General features: G+C 37.5%; 2 protein-coding genes across 8 annotated transcripts in view; one reads left to right on the top strand and one right to left on the bottom strand.

Moving 5' to 3' along the window:
- Nucleotides 1–15,699, bottom strand: part of LOC124952458 (peroxisome biogenesis factor 1) — a 97,204-nt gene that overhangs the window by 63,092 nt on the left and 18,413 nt on the right. Inside the window, exon 16 of one of the 7 annotated variants that reach the window (XM_047502362.1) lies at nt 4,813–5,163. The exons of 4 other annotated variants lie outside the window; for them this stretch is intronic. The gene's annotated coding sequence lies outside the window, so the exon portion shown is untranslated. Of the gene's footprint in view, nt 1–4,812; nt 5,164–6,625; nt 7,040–8,186; nt 8,206–15,699 lie in introns of those variants that run through there. 2 more of the 7 variants (XM_047502361.1, XM_047502367.1) reach the window with 2 other exon arrangements.
- Nucleotides 6,082–15,523, top strand: LOC124952462 (transcription factor Sox-21-B-like). Its single transcript, XM_047502379.1, has 3 exons — nt 6,082–6,185; nt 6,361–7,809; nt 12,235–15,523. The coding sequence occupies exons 2-3, from the start codon at nt 7,607–7,609 to the stop codon at nt 13,013–13,015; spliced, it is 984 nt and encodes a 327-aa protein (XP_047358335.1). The 5' UTR covers nt 6,082–6,185; nt 6,361–7,606; the 3' UTR covers nt 13,016–15,523.

Raw genomic sequence — 15,699 nt, 5'->3', positions numbered from 1 at the left:
CGGCGTAAACGAGCGCTTCGATTTTTACCACAACTTTTTATTCTTTATATTTCTCTTTCGCTTGTTTTGTTTCTTCCTTTATTTATTTTTTTCTTTTCTTTTCTTCCTTTCTTGCTTTCTTTCTTTCTTTCTTTCTTTCTTTCTTTCTTCTTTTTCATTTTCTTTTTCTTTTTTCTTCCTTTTCATTTCTTTTCTTTTAAAATCTTCTCCGCGAACGGAGAAAGACGTACCATAATAGGCATCAACAATTTGACTTTCAAAATGATTTACATTTTTCGATAAATAAATATAAATAGATCTTTTCTTTTTTTTTTTTTTCTTTAATAATTCATTAATTATCAAACAATCTATTGAATTTTAATGTCGTCCGTATTTATTGTGTATTAATGTTTAAAAAGAAAGAAGTTAAAATAAAATAAATAAAAAAGAAAAAATGATACCAATCGATTCTTTAGGGTTAAGACAATGATCGGGAGGAGGGGAGGCCGGGGGAAGGGGGGAGCGACGACTAAAAGCTAAAATCGAGGAAGTTTTCAAACGGGTAACGAAACAAACGGAAGGTCGTCTTTCGTTCGAGACAGGCGAAGAAAGGTCGAAGGGCAAGAGAGGAGTCCGATATTGCCATTTGTACACCCGAGGCGAGAGGACTCATATCGAGTCGACGACAATGTTCCCCCATAATGTCGACAGTAGAGCATTGTCCGCTATTGCCGTACGAAGAAGGATATCTTTTGCCAGTCGCGTGCAAGGATCGTGCAAACCACCCTTTTTCGTGTGTGCGAAGCATCGAAAAAGAGACGACCCTCAACGAAAGAGATATGTACGTTATCCTGACGGACCTTTAATTGTTCCTCTTATTTATTTTCACACCTACACACACGGGATACATTTATATCCCCCTTTTTTTTTTCCTTACACATCTCAAACTCATTATTATTTCTCATTCGCTATAAAATTGATAAAAAATTAATTGAATGAAAAATTACGTTATTATTAGAGTAACGATTAACGATTCAGAATAAATACTATCGATTTATTTATTTATTTTTTAACGATTATTTCTATATTTATTATCAATTTTTCAAGAACCTAACATTATCACGATCTACTTTCATATAACATTTGTAAATTAATTATAAGTTTTACGAGAAATATATATGTATATATTATAGATATTAATTTATATAAGATAGAACATAATAATGAAGAAATGTAATGTTATATTATATAACGATTAAATGAAATCTAAATTAGAAAATATTATTAAATATTATTAAAATGTTTAGTTATATTAATCGATTTTCAAATATATTTTAATTGGAACATTTATTATCGTTAATGTGTGAAAAAGATATACTATTGTTATATCGAGAACTTTCAAGAGTATTTTAATAATCAAATACGACCATTAACGTTCCTATTGTTTGACGTTTCGTTATCCGAGTGACACAATGGTAGGATAAGAAGTAAGATCATTGGACGATCTCGAAAGGAAAGTCGTTGCAAGGTACGCGTGTGCTCGACTCGAATACATATCGCCTGTCGAATCAGCGATCGGCACCGGTCCACCAACGAAGGGACCATTCCTCACAATTAGCATCGATTCACGTGACGTACCGTCCATACAACACGTTCGTTTCGTTCGTCGCGTCAGAATGATCGTACCCATCATCATGGATACGCTAGCGGACCCTCAACTTGGATAATTATTTTCCGATTATGATTGATAATCTTTGAGAATAAGAGAGGAAGAAGAAGATACACGAGGCGGACCACGTTCCTCGAGGTTATCTATCAACTCGAACAAAACCGTCGAACTAATAAGCTCTCACGCGATGATGCTTTTACATCGTCTCAAACGCAAAAGTTTTATTCTTTTATTATTGAAGAGAGGAAGTAGACACATATATCTATATACATATATAGATAATAATATCAATCGTATTAATAATAAAATATTTAATGAAACGTTTGTTTATCTTTCTTTCTTTCTTTCTTACTTCTTTTTTTTTTTTTTTTTTTTATATAATATTATCGTCTTAATTTACGATCAATTTTTATATTTAATCTCTTATGAAACTTTCAAATTTTACAAACTTCTCGATAGATCTTAAATCATGTTTTATTTCGGCCACAACATCGATTGCCACATACTCGAAGGTTAATGTATGCTAAATATGAATTAATCGTATAGTAATTTACCTTCTATATTTCTTATAGTAAAAAAAAAAAAAAAATTTATTACTATCAGTCGTATAATGTCAAATAAATTTTACATTATACGACTTCTTTATTTTCTTCTCCTTCTTTTTTTTTTTTTTGTACGATCTTTACGATACGAAAAAAACTTTGATTATACGAAATATTTCGTAATAATTATGTACTATCATAAATTATTTCTTTCTACACTTCGGATTAGTAATAATTACTTCTACGTTATTAAGGGAAAAATTAATTAAGGAAAAAATAAAAAAAAATAAAAAAAATAAAAAACAGAAAGAAAAAAAGAAGGAAAAAATATATAAAAACAAAATGAAAAGATAAAAAGACGAAAAGGGAAAAAAACAAAACGAAAAGGAAAAGAGAAAAATAGAGAAAAGAATAACGGGTTGAGTAAGAATCGTACGATGAAATAACGCGAGTCGATGTATGTACGTGCGTGCCGCTCGTGCGAGAGTGGTTGATCCTTCCAACCTCCCTCACCACTAACCCTCCTCCCTCGTAAACCCCCATAGATACATTTATGATATATTCCAGTCACACGCGTCCACCACCGGTGGTGCCCTCCTACGCGCAACGTATTCATCGTATGTAACTCGAACGGGACTCTATAAAATACTACCCTTACCCCGATTTTGTTCAGCCGAATAACTTATTGTAGCCTGCTCTATTTTGATACGGCAACGGCATGCACGCCGAGCGACCGCGTACGCTGAATACCGAAATATCATGTCTATGTATGTACGATCAAACAAAGTGGAATTCGATTTCGTCTTTCTCAAATGTCAGGTGTTCTAAAACTTTGACGAATGCCTATGTATTCTTATTTTTATATATATATATATATATATATATATATATATATATCGTCAAGTCTCAAATATCTTTCCATTGATTCATCGTCATTATAATTTGAATACGTAACTATAATTTGAATAAAATGCAAAATACATATCTAAACGATATATACGAACGACATGTTTATATGTTTCTATATATTCTCCTCCTATATTAACGTTATATATATATATATATATATATATAAATAATATCAATTAGATTTAAACCGCTATAAATTTATTGCTCCTATTATTTATTGCTCTTGTGCTCCTACTTTTTTTTCTCTTTTTTTTTTTTTTATATATCAAATATCGATAAAGTATTTGTAGTTATTTGAAAATTTGCTTATATTAAAATTTCTATCATATCCAGACAAAATATAAACGAAAATAAATTTGGATGTTAATGGTGAGTATAAGAGGAGGAGAGTATTACTAGTTTCTGTATTTTTCTTTACTTTTCCTTCCTTTTTTTTTTATTTCTTTCTTTTTTTTTTTGAATTTTCGAACAATATATATATATATATATGTATGTGTGTATGTGTGTGTGTATGTGTGTGTGTATGTGTATGTAGGTAGGTACTTGTGATGATGAGACTAGCTAGCCAAGCTCTGGCTGTGAACGAAGAATGCTCGGCAGGACTGCGCGATAAAAGGACAACAAAACGACGTAGAGCGTCGCGATTAACTGAAACAACCGAGCCGACAATGGAGTAATCAGCGAGCTTTTCGACGGCCTGCCTTCTCTACCAACTCGTCATCCTTTCTCTCTCTTTCTCTCTTTCTCTCTCTCTCTCTCTCTCCCTCTCTCTTTCATTCTCTCTCTCTCTCTCTCTCTCCCTCTCTCTTTCTCTCTCTTTCTCTCTTTCTGCTCTCAAGCACCGTCCCATCGCGTAGTCGAAGCTGCCGTTGTTGTCGCTTCAGCAATCGCAACGATGATGCTTCGTCCATTGTCGAGAGCTATTGTTTTCTTCATTGTGCACATGAACTGCAGCACAACCCTGGCCTAGTACTCTCTCTTCCTCTTCCTCTCTCTCTCTCTCTCTCTCTCTCTCTCTCTCTCTCTCTCTCTCTCTTTCACTTTCTCACTCTCTTTCTCTCTGTCTCTCTCTCTCTCTCTCTCTCTCTCTTTCTCTCGTTTTTTCAAAGATGATTTTTGTCAATTGAAAATCACCAAAAAAATTCTAAAGGCTCCATTCTTTTATTCGAAAGGAATGATTGTCTATTTTTTATTGTTAAATTTAGAAAATATTCGTTCATTTAAAAATGAAAAATATATATATATATATATATATATATTTACACATATACATATTCCAATAAAGGAATCTGTTCTATCGACTTTGAAGAGACACGTTTGCAAGACGATATTTCGAAAGCAAGAAACCAAATGATGAGACAAGGAAGCTGGATTGTTTCATTGATGAGCAAGCATTCAAGGGCGTAACAGGGACTAGCAAGAGAGAGAGAGAGAGAGAGAGAGAGAGAGAGAGAGAGAGAGAGAGAGAGAGAGAGAGAGAAGGAGAAGGAGAAGGAGAACGATCACGCTACAGCGTTTGCAGATCCGCCGACAACCCTCTTTCGAAGCACGCTGCACGATGAATGGTATAATCAGCGGTCGTGTGGCCACCCCATTGCCAAAGAGAGGAAGATAGCCGATAATCCTGAGAGAACGAGAAAGACAGAGATAGAGAGAGAGAAAGAGAGAGAGAGAGAAAGAGAGAGAGAGAGAGAGAAAGAAAGAGAGAGAAATATCTTCTCTCCTACTTGTTCTTCTGCTTCACGCATCAATTGGATTCCAAAAGAGTCCAAACGATTTTGGAAAATCACTTACAACCACCCTCTGACACTTACTCTCTTTTTTCTCCTTCCGCCCCCACCCCTCTCGCTGTATCTCTCATTTTCTCTTTCTCTCCTCTCTCTTTCTCTCTTACACATACACTATTCCCTTTTCACCGTATTATCTCACCCGTAAAAGATCTTATCTGTCCACACGAGTTTAGATCTCTTCTAGATAAGGTCACCCTCCTCGAAAAAGATTTTCTCTTTCCTTCTTTTTTTTCTTTTACGCTTTTTTTTTTCTCTCTCTCTCTCCCTCATGAAGCTAGAAAACGATACAGAGGACTAATTGAAACCACTCGTATACATTTACTTATATATACATTGAGAGTCATAGAAGCGTATCGGTGAGAGATCAAAATCGAGGTTCCCCCTTTTCCTATTTCACATTTCGAACAATAAAATTCATGCAGACGCCTGTCCTTTCCCCCTCCTCTCTCTCCCCTCCCCACCCCTCCACCTCTGTTCCTAACACTTTCGATCAGGCGGGAAACGCTTAACGAGGGTACGATAAAGAATTTCATGGGATAATGAACTCTGAAAATATATTTCGGTTATTATTGGCTGTTGGTTGTTATGTGGGGTATCGACGAGGGGTTTGATTATTGCTCGATGAAATTCTTCATTTTTCATAAAATATACGTTTTTGAATGGTCTTTATAACATATTTCATGAAGCTTTCGAAACAAGCCAATAAAATGTGTGTTTTTATTCATTAGAAAAAAGAAAGAGAAGAAATTAACGAAGGAATGGTCGAAAAAAAATTTTTTCCCCCTCAAAATAAAAACGATATTAACAAGCAAACTCGAAAGGCAAGTCTGAATATTATTTGCCGCGGGGATGAATGTATTCGCACTTTCCGGAAATTTGACTGCTGACTACGGACACTGCTTTATAGTAGATGGTTTTCTCCAGCATCGGAGACGTTACCTCTTGCGAGCGGTCCCTCTCTTGTCTCCCCATTTTATACCTATACTCTCTTTATCGCCTTATCACTCGAAATGTCTTCAGCCTCAACGGTAGAGCACCCGGCCCCGGCTCCTCCCCCTTTCTCTATCCCTTCCCCTCCTCCTCTCATTCTCTTTTCCTTCCTCCCCTCTTTTCGCCGAGCAATCTCAATCTTTACGGCAAGACAGCGCCAGCTCTGATAACATTTATTACACGAACCGTTTCTTTGCTCGAATCGTACTGATGACTGTGAATAAAGAAAGAAAAAAAAAAAAAAAAAAAAAAAAAATAACAATAAATAAATATATAAATAATAACCTTTAAATATCAAAAGGACAGGTAAGAGATGTTACCTAATCGTGTACGGATAATTTCGATATTAATGGGGAGAAAGAAAAAAAAAAAAAAAAAGAAAAGAAAAAGATAGAAAAAATAGGAAAAAAAGAGCAGAAAAAAACGTAAGTACTACGAAATATATATAAACGATAATTGATATTGTTTCAAATTGGTCTAGGTCGATGGTTAAAAAGTGAAAGAAAGGTCGAAAAAATGGTCGTGGTTGTAGGATAATCTGTAGGAGAAACGCGGCCGCACAAATACTCGAACAAACGTGTCTGAGATAGATCCATTGAGCTAGTTGCAAAAGTGTTAGAAATAATGGATAAGAGAAAGAAATGAAATAGGTTGGAGAAAGAGAGAGAAAAGAAAAACCCCAGGATCATGTCTAAAAGAATATACGTGACTTTATCTGTATATTTCTGTCTGTATGCGTACGTGAGAGAAAAAGAGGAAGAAAGAGAATGAGAAAAAGAGACAGAAAGAGAGAGAGAGAGAGAGAGAAAGAGAGAGAGAGAGAGACAGAGAGAGAGAGAGAGAGAAAGAGAACGTTCCTGGTCCACCTGTTGCATGCGTCGGTATTCTCGATTCGCCATGTCAACGAAGGAGCCAATCGTGGGTGTCCATTAGCCGTGCACGATGGTGGGAGCAGAAGGATTCGTCTGGTTGGCCGTCGGAACGAACTTTTCCCACGTCCCACGGGAGTCGGGCCACTCGACGCTCAGCGGATCCCGCGGATTCGCCCCGGACTCCTCTCACCACCGGCAACCTACTCTCTCACTGATCCTGCCACAGTCCTTGCCACGCTCTCGCTACGATCCGCGATTGTCTCTCGACGTCTCGCATTTCAAATTTACCTGTCGTCCGTAAATTTCGTTTAGTTAATCATCCTGAAAACTCCTTAGGACACTTGGAATGATCATCGTCTTTGCCGTGAAGTGGGAATTCGTTAGAAATCAAATTGAACTTGATTGATCATAAAACTGTTTAAAGAGATATTATTGTTGAACGAGAGAAATTTATTATATATTTCTCAAAAAAAGTTCGTATGTGTTTAGAGAAAGTTAGTGGATATCGCGGTGGGATCGACAAAAAAAATCGATATGGATGCGCCTAGGAATTTTTTCGATGGGCGCATAATTTGATTTCTAATTATTAAGAGGAAAAAAAAATTAAAAAGCAAGAAAGAAAAAGAAAAAAGGGAAGAGAAAAAGAGAAGAGAGAGAGAGAGAGAGAGAGAGAGAGAAAGAAAGAGAGAGAGAGAGAGAGAGGGTGTTTGTGTTAAAGTTTTTTCATTTAAATGCAACGAAAGATAACCGCCAAAATGTGCATCGATTCGATTCAAAGTTGTTAAGTTGTTCCGCGCTTCGGCACCGCGATTCGAGTTACGCGGGAATTCGAACGGACGAGGAAATACCGTCGGAATGTCGTCGAAAACGCTTCACAACGAGCACATTAAGAGGCCGATGAACGCGTTCATGGTATGGTCTCGTGGACAGCGACGTAAAATGGCACAGGAAAATCCGAAAATGCATAACTCCGAAATTTCTAAACGACTTGGAGCAGAATGGAAGCTACTAAGCGAAAGTGAAAAGCGGCCCTTCATAGACGAGGCTAAGAGATTAAGGTAAGTCCTTAAGGAACCAAAAAAAAAAACGTATTATTAATTAAAATAATATTGAAATTCGCTCGAATAATACCAAAATTAAAATTATTTATTAATATTTTTTAATTGGAAAGAAATAAAAAAAATTCCAATCTTTCTTTACAAATAGAATTTTGAAAAGAATATTAAAATGTTTTTTAATACATACAAAATTATAATTTAATTTAGCTTCCATACTCACGCGTACGAGCGTACGAGCACTCGCACATGCAAATGTACGCACGCGCACGTTTGATTTACAAAACTTACGCAATATAATTTTAAATCGATTGATAAGAAATGATAAAGAATTCATTGGAGTCCCTCTTGAAAATCAAATCGATTTCGACTTTTCTATTTCTATTTGATCGACCCTCGCTGAAATCAAGCGAGTACAATTAAAAGATTAGGTATCATTGTCGAATCAACGATAGGGTTTTTCTCCACCGAATCTAATTGCTCTTTAGACATTACGAACACTTCAACGAGATGATCGCGTTGAGGCGTATCTCTCCAAATTCTATGGGGGTTGAAAAATTAAGAAGGGGAACAACTCGTAGTTCATAATACTGTACATTGTTGCTAAAGCTAAGGGCGTGCTACGTTAAGCTAGGGGGTTGAACCAGGAGAATAATAGGGTGGTATTTACAGATGAGAAAAGGGGGAGAGAGAGAGAGAGATAGAAATAGAGAAAGAAAGAATGCACTTAACTCTTTATTACCGACCCTGAATATTTAATAACTATTATGAGTTTATTTAGCTATTGGAGATAGAAACTCGACGAATTATTGATTTTAGACGTAACACCGATCTTAAATTACTCTAATGATGTCTCTTGTGCGACAACGTAAAATTACATAACACTGATTCTCCTTGCATAATGAACCTCCGAAAATTTAAGTAATCAATTCTCGAAAGTAAGATCGTTTTATTGAAAATATTAAAACTTTCGTTTTATCATTGAGAAAGAATTTGGGGAACAAAATAAAAAAAATAAAAAATAAAAAAAAATAAAAAATGAAAAATAGGATTCAATATGAAATATAAAAAAGTATTTCTACTTCTATAAGAGAACGCTATATATATATATATATATATATATATATATATATATATATATATATCAAATAATAATAATCTTATTCTTTTTCTCTCTTTCTCTCTCTCTTTTCATTATACCACGAGTACGTCGTCGATTCGCCTTCAATCGAAAGTGTTCGTTTATTTCGTGGATCCGCCTAGCGAAACGCCGCAAAAGCAAGGTAGGGATAAGCTAGCGAGAATTCCGTGGGGGAGTGTAAGCGTCGAATTCGCTTTTCTCGCTGGCGCGGTTATGGGTCTGATAAAATGAAAAGAGGAATTATAAAAGTCCGCTGCGTATTCCTCAATGCCGAAACGCGGATCGTTTCCTATTGATCGGCCTTATCTCGTGCACCGATCCGTTCCGCGAATCTACATTTCACTTTTCGCGATATCGAGAAACGAACGAAGACCGAAAGACGAACGAAGAAGGTTGGAGAAGTAAGAGGAGAAGGATGAGAAGTAGAAACGAAATTTCGAGGAACCGCCGGTTATATCGACGAATTTCACTTGATTTCCGTACGAGTGATTCTCGATGGAATTTCACGGATGAATTTCGTTAGAATTTGAAAGCAAAGTTCGACGTTACCGTCAGGAACTATGAGACAGGAACTTCGATCTATCTCATAGAAACAGACATTATAACAATTTACGTCGAGATAATTAATATTTACTTTACCGTCTGGCTGTATGAATGGAAAAAGTTAACAAAAAAAAAAAAAAAAAAAAAAAAAAAATATAATAAAAAAAAAGAATAAAAAAAAAAAAGAAAAAAAAAAGAAAAAGAGAAATAAAAAGAAAAATAAAAAAAAAAAGAGAGACACGAAAAAGAAAAAGGGAGAGAAAAAAGGAACAGAAGAAAAAGAAGAGGATATAGAAAAAAAAAAAAAGGGATAAAAAGCGTGGATGTCCACGTGAAATTTGGAGTGGAACGCGTAAGAGCGAATCCGCTTTTCTGCCGGATGCCGTGGAAAAGGAGGAAGAGAAGAACGATATCGGTGGTGGTGTCTGATGATGATGGTGGTGGTAGTAGTAGTAATAGTGGCGGTGATGGTGGTGGTGGTGGTGGTGGTGGTGGTGGTGGTGGTGGTGGTGGTGGTGATGATGGTGGTGGTGGTGGTGATGGTGGTGGTGGTCGTCGTAAAATAAAGAAGAGAAGAAGGGCTACGATAAAGTCGTTCTCTTGGAGCCGCTTCTCGATATGACCGGTTGGTGGTAGTAGTAGCTCCTGCTTCCCGTGGAGCCGTGCTGTCACTGGCCCGACGTAATCTGTCCGTTCGTTCACGGCGACTCACAATGTGGCCCCCGAGATAACAAATAAAGCCCCATTGTCGCAATTGTGTGGATTTAAAAGGATTTGCGCTCCTCGTCCCGCGCTCTCCATCTCGTCTCGCCTCCACGCCCCCGCCCCCATCCCCCTTTCTCTTCCTCCTCTTTCCTCCTTCTGCCGCCTCTATGCTGCTGTTGCCCGTCCAACGATTCACCGTCTCTTTCTCTACCCCTCCTAGCTCAGTACCTAGTCCCGCGATTCGTTCCTTCTCGACGCTCCTCTTTACGCTACCAAAAAGGATCTTATATCGTAGGTATATATACGCGTATATAGTTATACGTACGTATGTATTATGTAGATACGTACGCGTATGTATAAGTGTGTATGTATCTTGCAGTTGGAGCTATCAGTATCTCTCTCTCTCTTTCTCTCTCTCTCTCTCTTTCATTCGGGATATCCACACACCTTCATATATCCTTTTTGCTTCGCATAATACGAGTTGTCATACAGACGGGACAGTGTTAAGAATTTTCCATCGACAGACTCACGATCTCACGTTGTTGAAAAGAATTAATATAATCGAGGTACGATTTTCGACGTGAAGAATTTGCCTAGGTAATCGAGGTATACCGAGTTTACTCACAATCAAAGACTAATTGATATTGTTTCTTGTTACGGCAGAAACCACAGGGTGAAGCTTATGTCGACCAGAATGATATAAAGCGTTGTTTATCGTCGCTGAAAGTCCCGATGCCGATGAAGAGGAAAGGGGTGTGGGAAGGGTGGTTGCGCGGCTGCCCGGAGAATTGCCGTAGAATTGTAAAGATTACGCCCCGATGTTTATGCATTTATGCTGAATTATTGTCGGCGCGGCTTTACCGATGTTTATGCTGATTTACGCTTTGTGCTATCTGCCGGGACACATTGTCCCGGAATTATTATTCCGCCGCCTCTCTCCTGCATCCTCCGTCATTCTCTCGCGCAATTCGCGTCGGTAAAGCAACGACGAACTTTGAAATTTCAAATTTACTCGTTCGAACGGAAAATTTTGTTTTATTTGACGTAGAGGAAACAAAAAAAGAAAGAGAAGAAAAAATAATAACAATTCGATTCATCAGATAATATTCCCAACGATCGTCATTCATTTTTCGAAGGATTTACTCGTTTTTAACAGAAAACAGAGAGAGAGAGAGAGAGAGAGAGAGAGCAAGCTTTATTTCTATCTTTCTCTTTCTCTCTCTCTCTTTCTCTCTCTCTCTTTCTCTCTCTCTCGTTCTCTCTCTCTCTTTCTCTCTTTTTGCGTATCGCTTTCCCCCATTGTCCTCCTTCTTTTCGACGAAATTCCTCGCGAAGAAGCCGCGAAAAAAGTAGAAGCAAAAAAGAGAAGGAGGAAGCCCTTTCGGTACGAACACCTATCTCTCCTTCGCTTTCTTTTATCTCCACGGAACGGAGCATAAATAAGGACTGCGTTTGTGCGCCGCTTGGGTACATAATGGAGTATTATGTGATGGAGATACGAAGAAGGCCCTCTACGTTGATGCAAGCACAGGGTGTGTGTACAAGATATTTACTACAAATACTCGTGTCGGCCCTATCGCGTCTCGGCGTAACGATAATACGTCCCTTTATACGGATAACAGTCTCGAAAAGAAGAGAGAAGGAAAGGAAAAAGAAAAAAAAAGAAAAAAAAAGAAAAAGAAAGAAGAGAAAAGAAAATATCTTAAATTGATTTATCACAAATTTTCATTGATCTTTCCAACTTAAGTAATTATTCATTAATATGAAAATTATTCGAGAAGACGATCATCGTCCGTCGCGGTAGATCGACACGATTAGAATTACACTTTAATAAAGCTATATCGTTAATTAGATCATCCCTATAACAGGCCAGGCGAACTCCGTTATCTTAACTATGCCTGATTCGAAATCTGATTTAAGCATGATTAACATGTTGCGATGAAAAAAAAATAAAAAAAAAAAACTTGAAAAAAATGATTAATATCATACATTTAATCGTTGATTCTGATAACTTCGCTTACAAACAACATCTGTTTCAGAGCCCTACACATGAAAGAACACCCGGACTACAAATATCGACCACGACGGAAACCGAAGAATTTAGTGAAGAAAGAAAATAAATTCGGTTTTTCAATATCGCCATTGATGTCGCCTGGTGATACCCTCGGCAACATATCTCGTGGTCTTTTACCACCATTGGCACCACCTTCGCATCATCATCCTCTGATAGGTCACGACGATCTCAAGATACCTCGTTTCTTCCCACCGTTTCCGTATCCCCTCTATCCGATTCAACACAAGTTGGGTGACGAATTGAACGGTGGTAAATTGGCTGCGGATTTGGCCTTCCAAGCACTATACGGTGGTAGTACGTTTTATTCGAGTCACCAAGCGGTATCCTGGCCAGGATTACCGGCGACGACGTGTCTCCAAGCTAATTGTGGTTGTCCTAGTCCACCGAAGGATCCGAAAAGGACGTATTTGCCGTCGAAGTTGGAGGAGAGACCCTTTTCGAGTCCGGGTAAACACGAGGACGAAACTTTTCCGATCGAGCGTGATACTACCATCGAAGAATCTCGTTACAGAAAGTTAGAGGACGAAGGATTAACTTCGACATTGGAAAGGCATCAAGAAGAAAGATCGAGAGATCGTTTCTCATCATCTTCTTCCTCATCTCCAACCGATCGACCAGAAAGGGTATCTAGTACGACATCGGCAACGACAACGAGTACGGTGACTAAAGTTGAAAGCGTATTCTCCGTACAAAATCTTACATCACCTAGCACGAATTTGACGTCCCATAGAAGTCACGTCATATGAAGACCGCTGCCGGTTCTCCCGGATCTAAACTTCCGGGGGAACCTTCTACCAACCGGTTGGCCGACGGCAACCGATTGGTGGAGAATACCACCGATGCTTTCACCGATTCCACAAGCTAGTGTCACTAATTTACCATCGGCTAACATAAAGGACGACGATGTTCACTTTCAGGAAGAACATCAGAGAAATTCTGTCGTCTCCAGAACGACTGGAAGGACTGGCTTGCACGTCGGTGCCGCGCAATGAAATCTTCTTGAGAAGTATCATTAGGTGGACGAGTCAAGTGCATTTACTGAAACGTGATAGAAATGCTTTCAGACTTCTTTTACTTTTCTTTTAACGTGTTTAAAGAATTTATGATAAATATCTAAAAGCAGTGATATTACGTAAACTTCATTTCTCCTACGTGTTGTTTGTTGTTTATCTCAGCTCTAATAAAAGCAAGAAATAATCGACGATTCTCGCTAAAGAACGTTATATCCAAGGTAAGATGGCCGAAATTATTCAAATTTCGTCGCGTTACTTTAACAATTGATAAAATAACATGGAACGATGGAACGATGAAATTCGATACGTAATGTCGACGAAAGCCAGAAAATTATTATGTTAATTGAGACAATCCCAACATAGAGAAGAAAAAAAAAAAAGAAGAGGAGAGAACAAAGAAAATAAAGAAAAAAGAAAGCGATGGCTCCACAACTACCTCCCCCCCCCCACCCTCTACCGATCGCCCGTTGAAAATTTCGTGAAAAACATTTCCTTCTTTCAAAGCCATCTAGTGAGTTAGATAGTCGAAATCGATAACACGGTGTTACGAAAATCCCACAAAGAGATACGGTACTCCCTTCTGGGAGATACTCCGTACACGTTGGAAATACTAGAAGAGTCCGATTTTGATGAGACAACCAACCCTCTCATACCACATATTACCTACATACATGCGAATCGGGCGTGTCTTTGCCAACCCACGAAAAACAGAAAGAGAAAGGGAGAAAGGACGTAGGAGGGGTTGTATGCGAGATCGAGAGAGAAAGGATGGAAGATGGAAAGGGTGAGAGAGAGAGAGAGAGAGAGAGAGAGAGAAAGAGGGAGAGACAGAGAGGGGAAAAGGGAAATAGGGAGGGGGTAGGGATGGAGGAGAAAAAAACCTCTTCCAGTGGAGGCAAATCTCTTCTTTGGGATGCGGCCATGCGAAATAAGCCAAACGTTTTGAATGCTAACGTAGATGCGAGAACGGACCCGACACGTATGTGCTGTACGCGTTCACGGCTATTTTGTTGCGGTGGCGTTTTCGCGACGACGAAACGCATCGATACAACCCGCGAAATTATTCAGCGAAAACGTATGTATGTATGTATATATGTATGTATGTATGTATGTATGTATGTATGTATGTATGTATGTATGTATGTATGTATGTATGTATGTATGTGTGTATGTATGTATGTATGTGTGTATGTATGTATGTACCTACGTAAACGTTTCCGCGTACGCTTCACGGGAATATCGATCACGAGGAAGGTATTCGCGAATCACCCGTTGCGTATGTAATTACGTAAAATCGAATTTTCTTGTTGTTCGATGCCAAACGGAGTACCTATCGTTGTCCCCGTCTAGCCATTATTCCATTGTGTATATTTTATAGATTTTATTTTGTGACGATCGCGCATATATAGAATTTCTGGTGCTTACAAAAAAGAAAAAGAAAAAGAAGAAAAGAAGAAAAAAAAAAAAAAAAAGAAAGAAATAAGTAGAACTTTTCGAAGCGGATTTCATTTCTCTAAATTTTTCTTGTTTTTTAATTTCTTAAAATTTTCTTGTACTACAATGACGCGTCATACAATTAGATTTTCTAATCATATTAATTCAATGTAGGAAAGAATTAACGGCTATCAAGATAGTGCTGGCGCTAAATTGAACTTTCAATATAAATGAGAATTCATTCATTATTTTGTTGAATAGTAGTTATATTTACTTATCGTTTTCTTCGTGAAAAAATTGTTACGAAATCGTGCAATCAAGTCCTTTTGTATTTTAGTATTATATTATCGTCTGTTAAATAGTTCTTATTGAGTTAAGGGCCACGCGTTAATAAATTCCGAAGGGACACGCTAACGAATTTCAATAATACATTAGAATGACTCTAAAAAAGTCAAAGACGCATTTTACTTAAAGCGTTCCACAAAAGATGTAAAATAAGTATAATGTAAAACATATCTAATAAATAGAAACATATCTTTCGAGTACGTATGTAGCGCGTTCGTCTCTATGTAAAAGAAAAAGAAAAAAAAAGAAAAAAAAAGAAAAAAAACAAAAAAGAAAAAACTCCAAAAAAAAGGAAGACAAAGCAAAAAAAAAAAAGTCTCTCATGTACGATCCGTCGAATTTTTTCCATTAACTTAAATCCAACTGCGTTGTATTACACGCCGAGGTGACATATAAAATAATCACTGTTAATTCATGCTGTAACATATTGCAATTTGTAAATAAAATCACGAATTAATTACTCGCACGATCGAATCAATTCAAAAATTATGTCCCCAAATTTGTGAAATGTTTTCGGATAAGTCGAATCGGAGGGAGGGAGGAGAAAAGAAAAAGAAAAATAATAATAATAATAATCATGAAAGAATGAAAAACGAAGACGTTTTTAGACAATTTTACGACGTTATCATTGTTCGTTA

This window comes from Vespa velutina, chromosome 10 (assembly GCF_912470025.1).
Source record: "Vespa velutina chromosome 10, iVesVel2.1, whole genome shotgun sequence".
NCBI classification, from domain to species: Eukaryota; Metazoa; Arthropoda; class Insecta; order Hymenoptera; family Vespidae; genus Vespa; species Vespa velutina.
The sequence above is the reverse complement of the archived record's forward strand: the minus strand, read 5'-3'. Positions and strand labels throughout refer to the sequence as shown.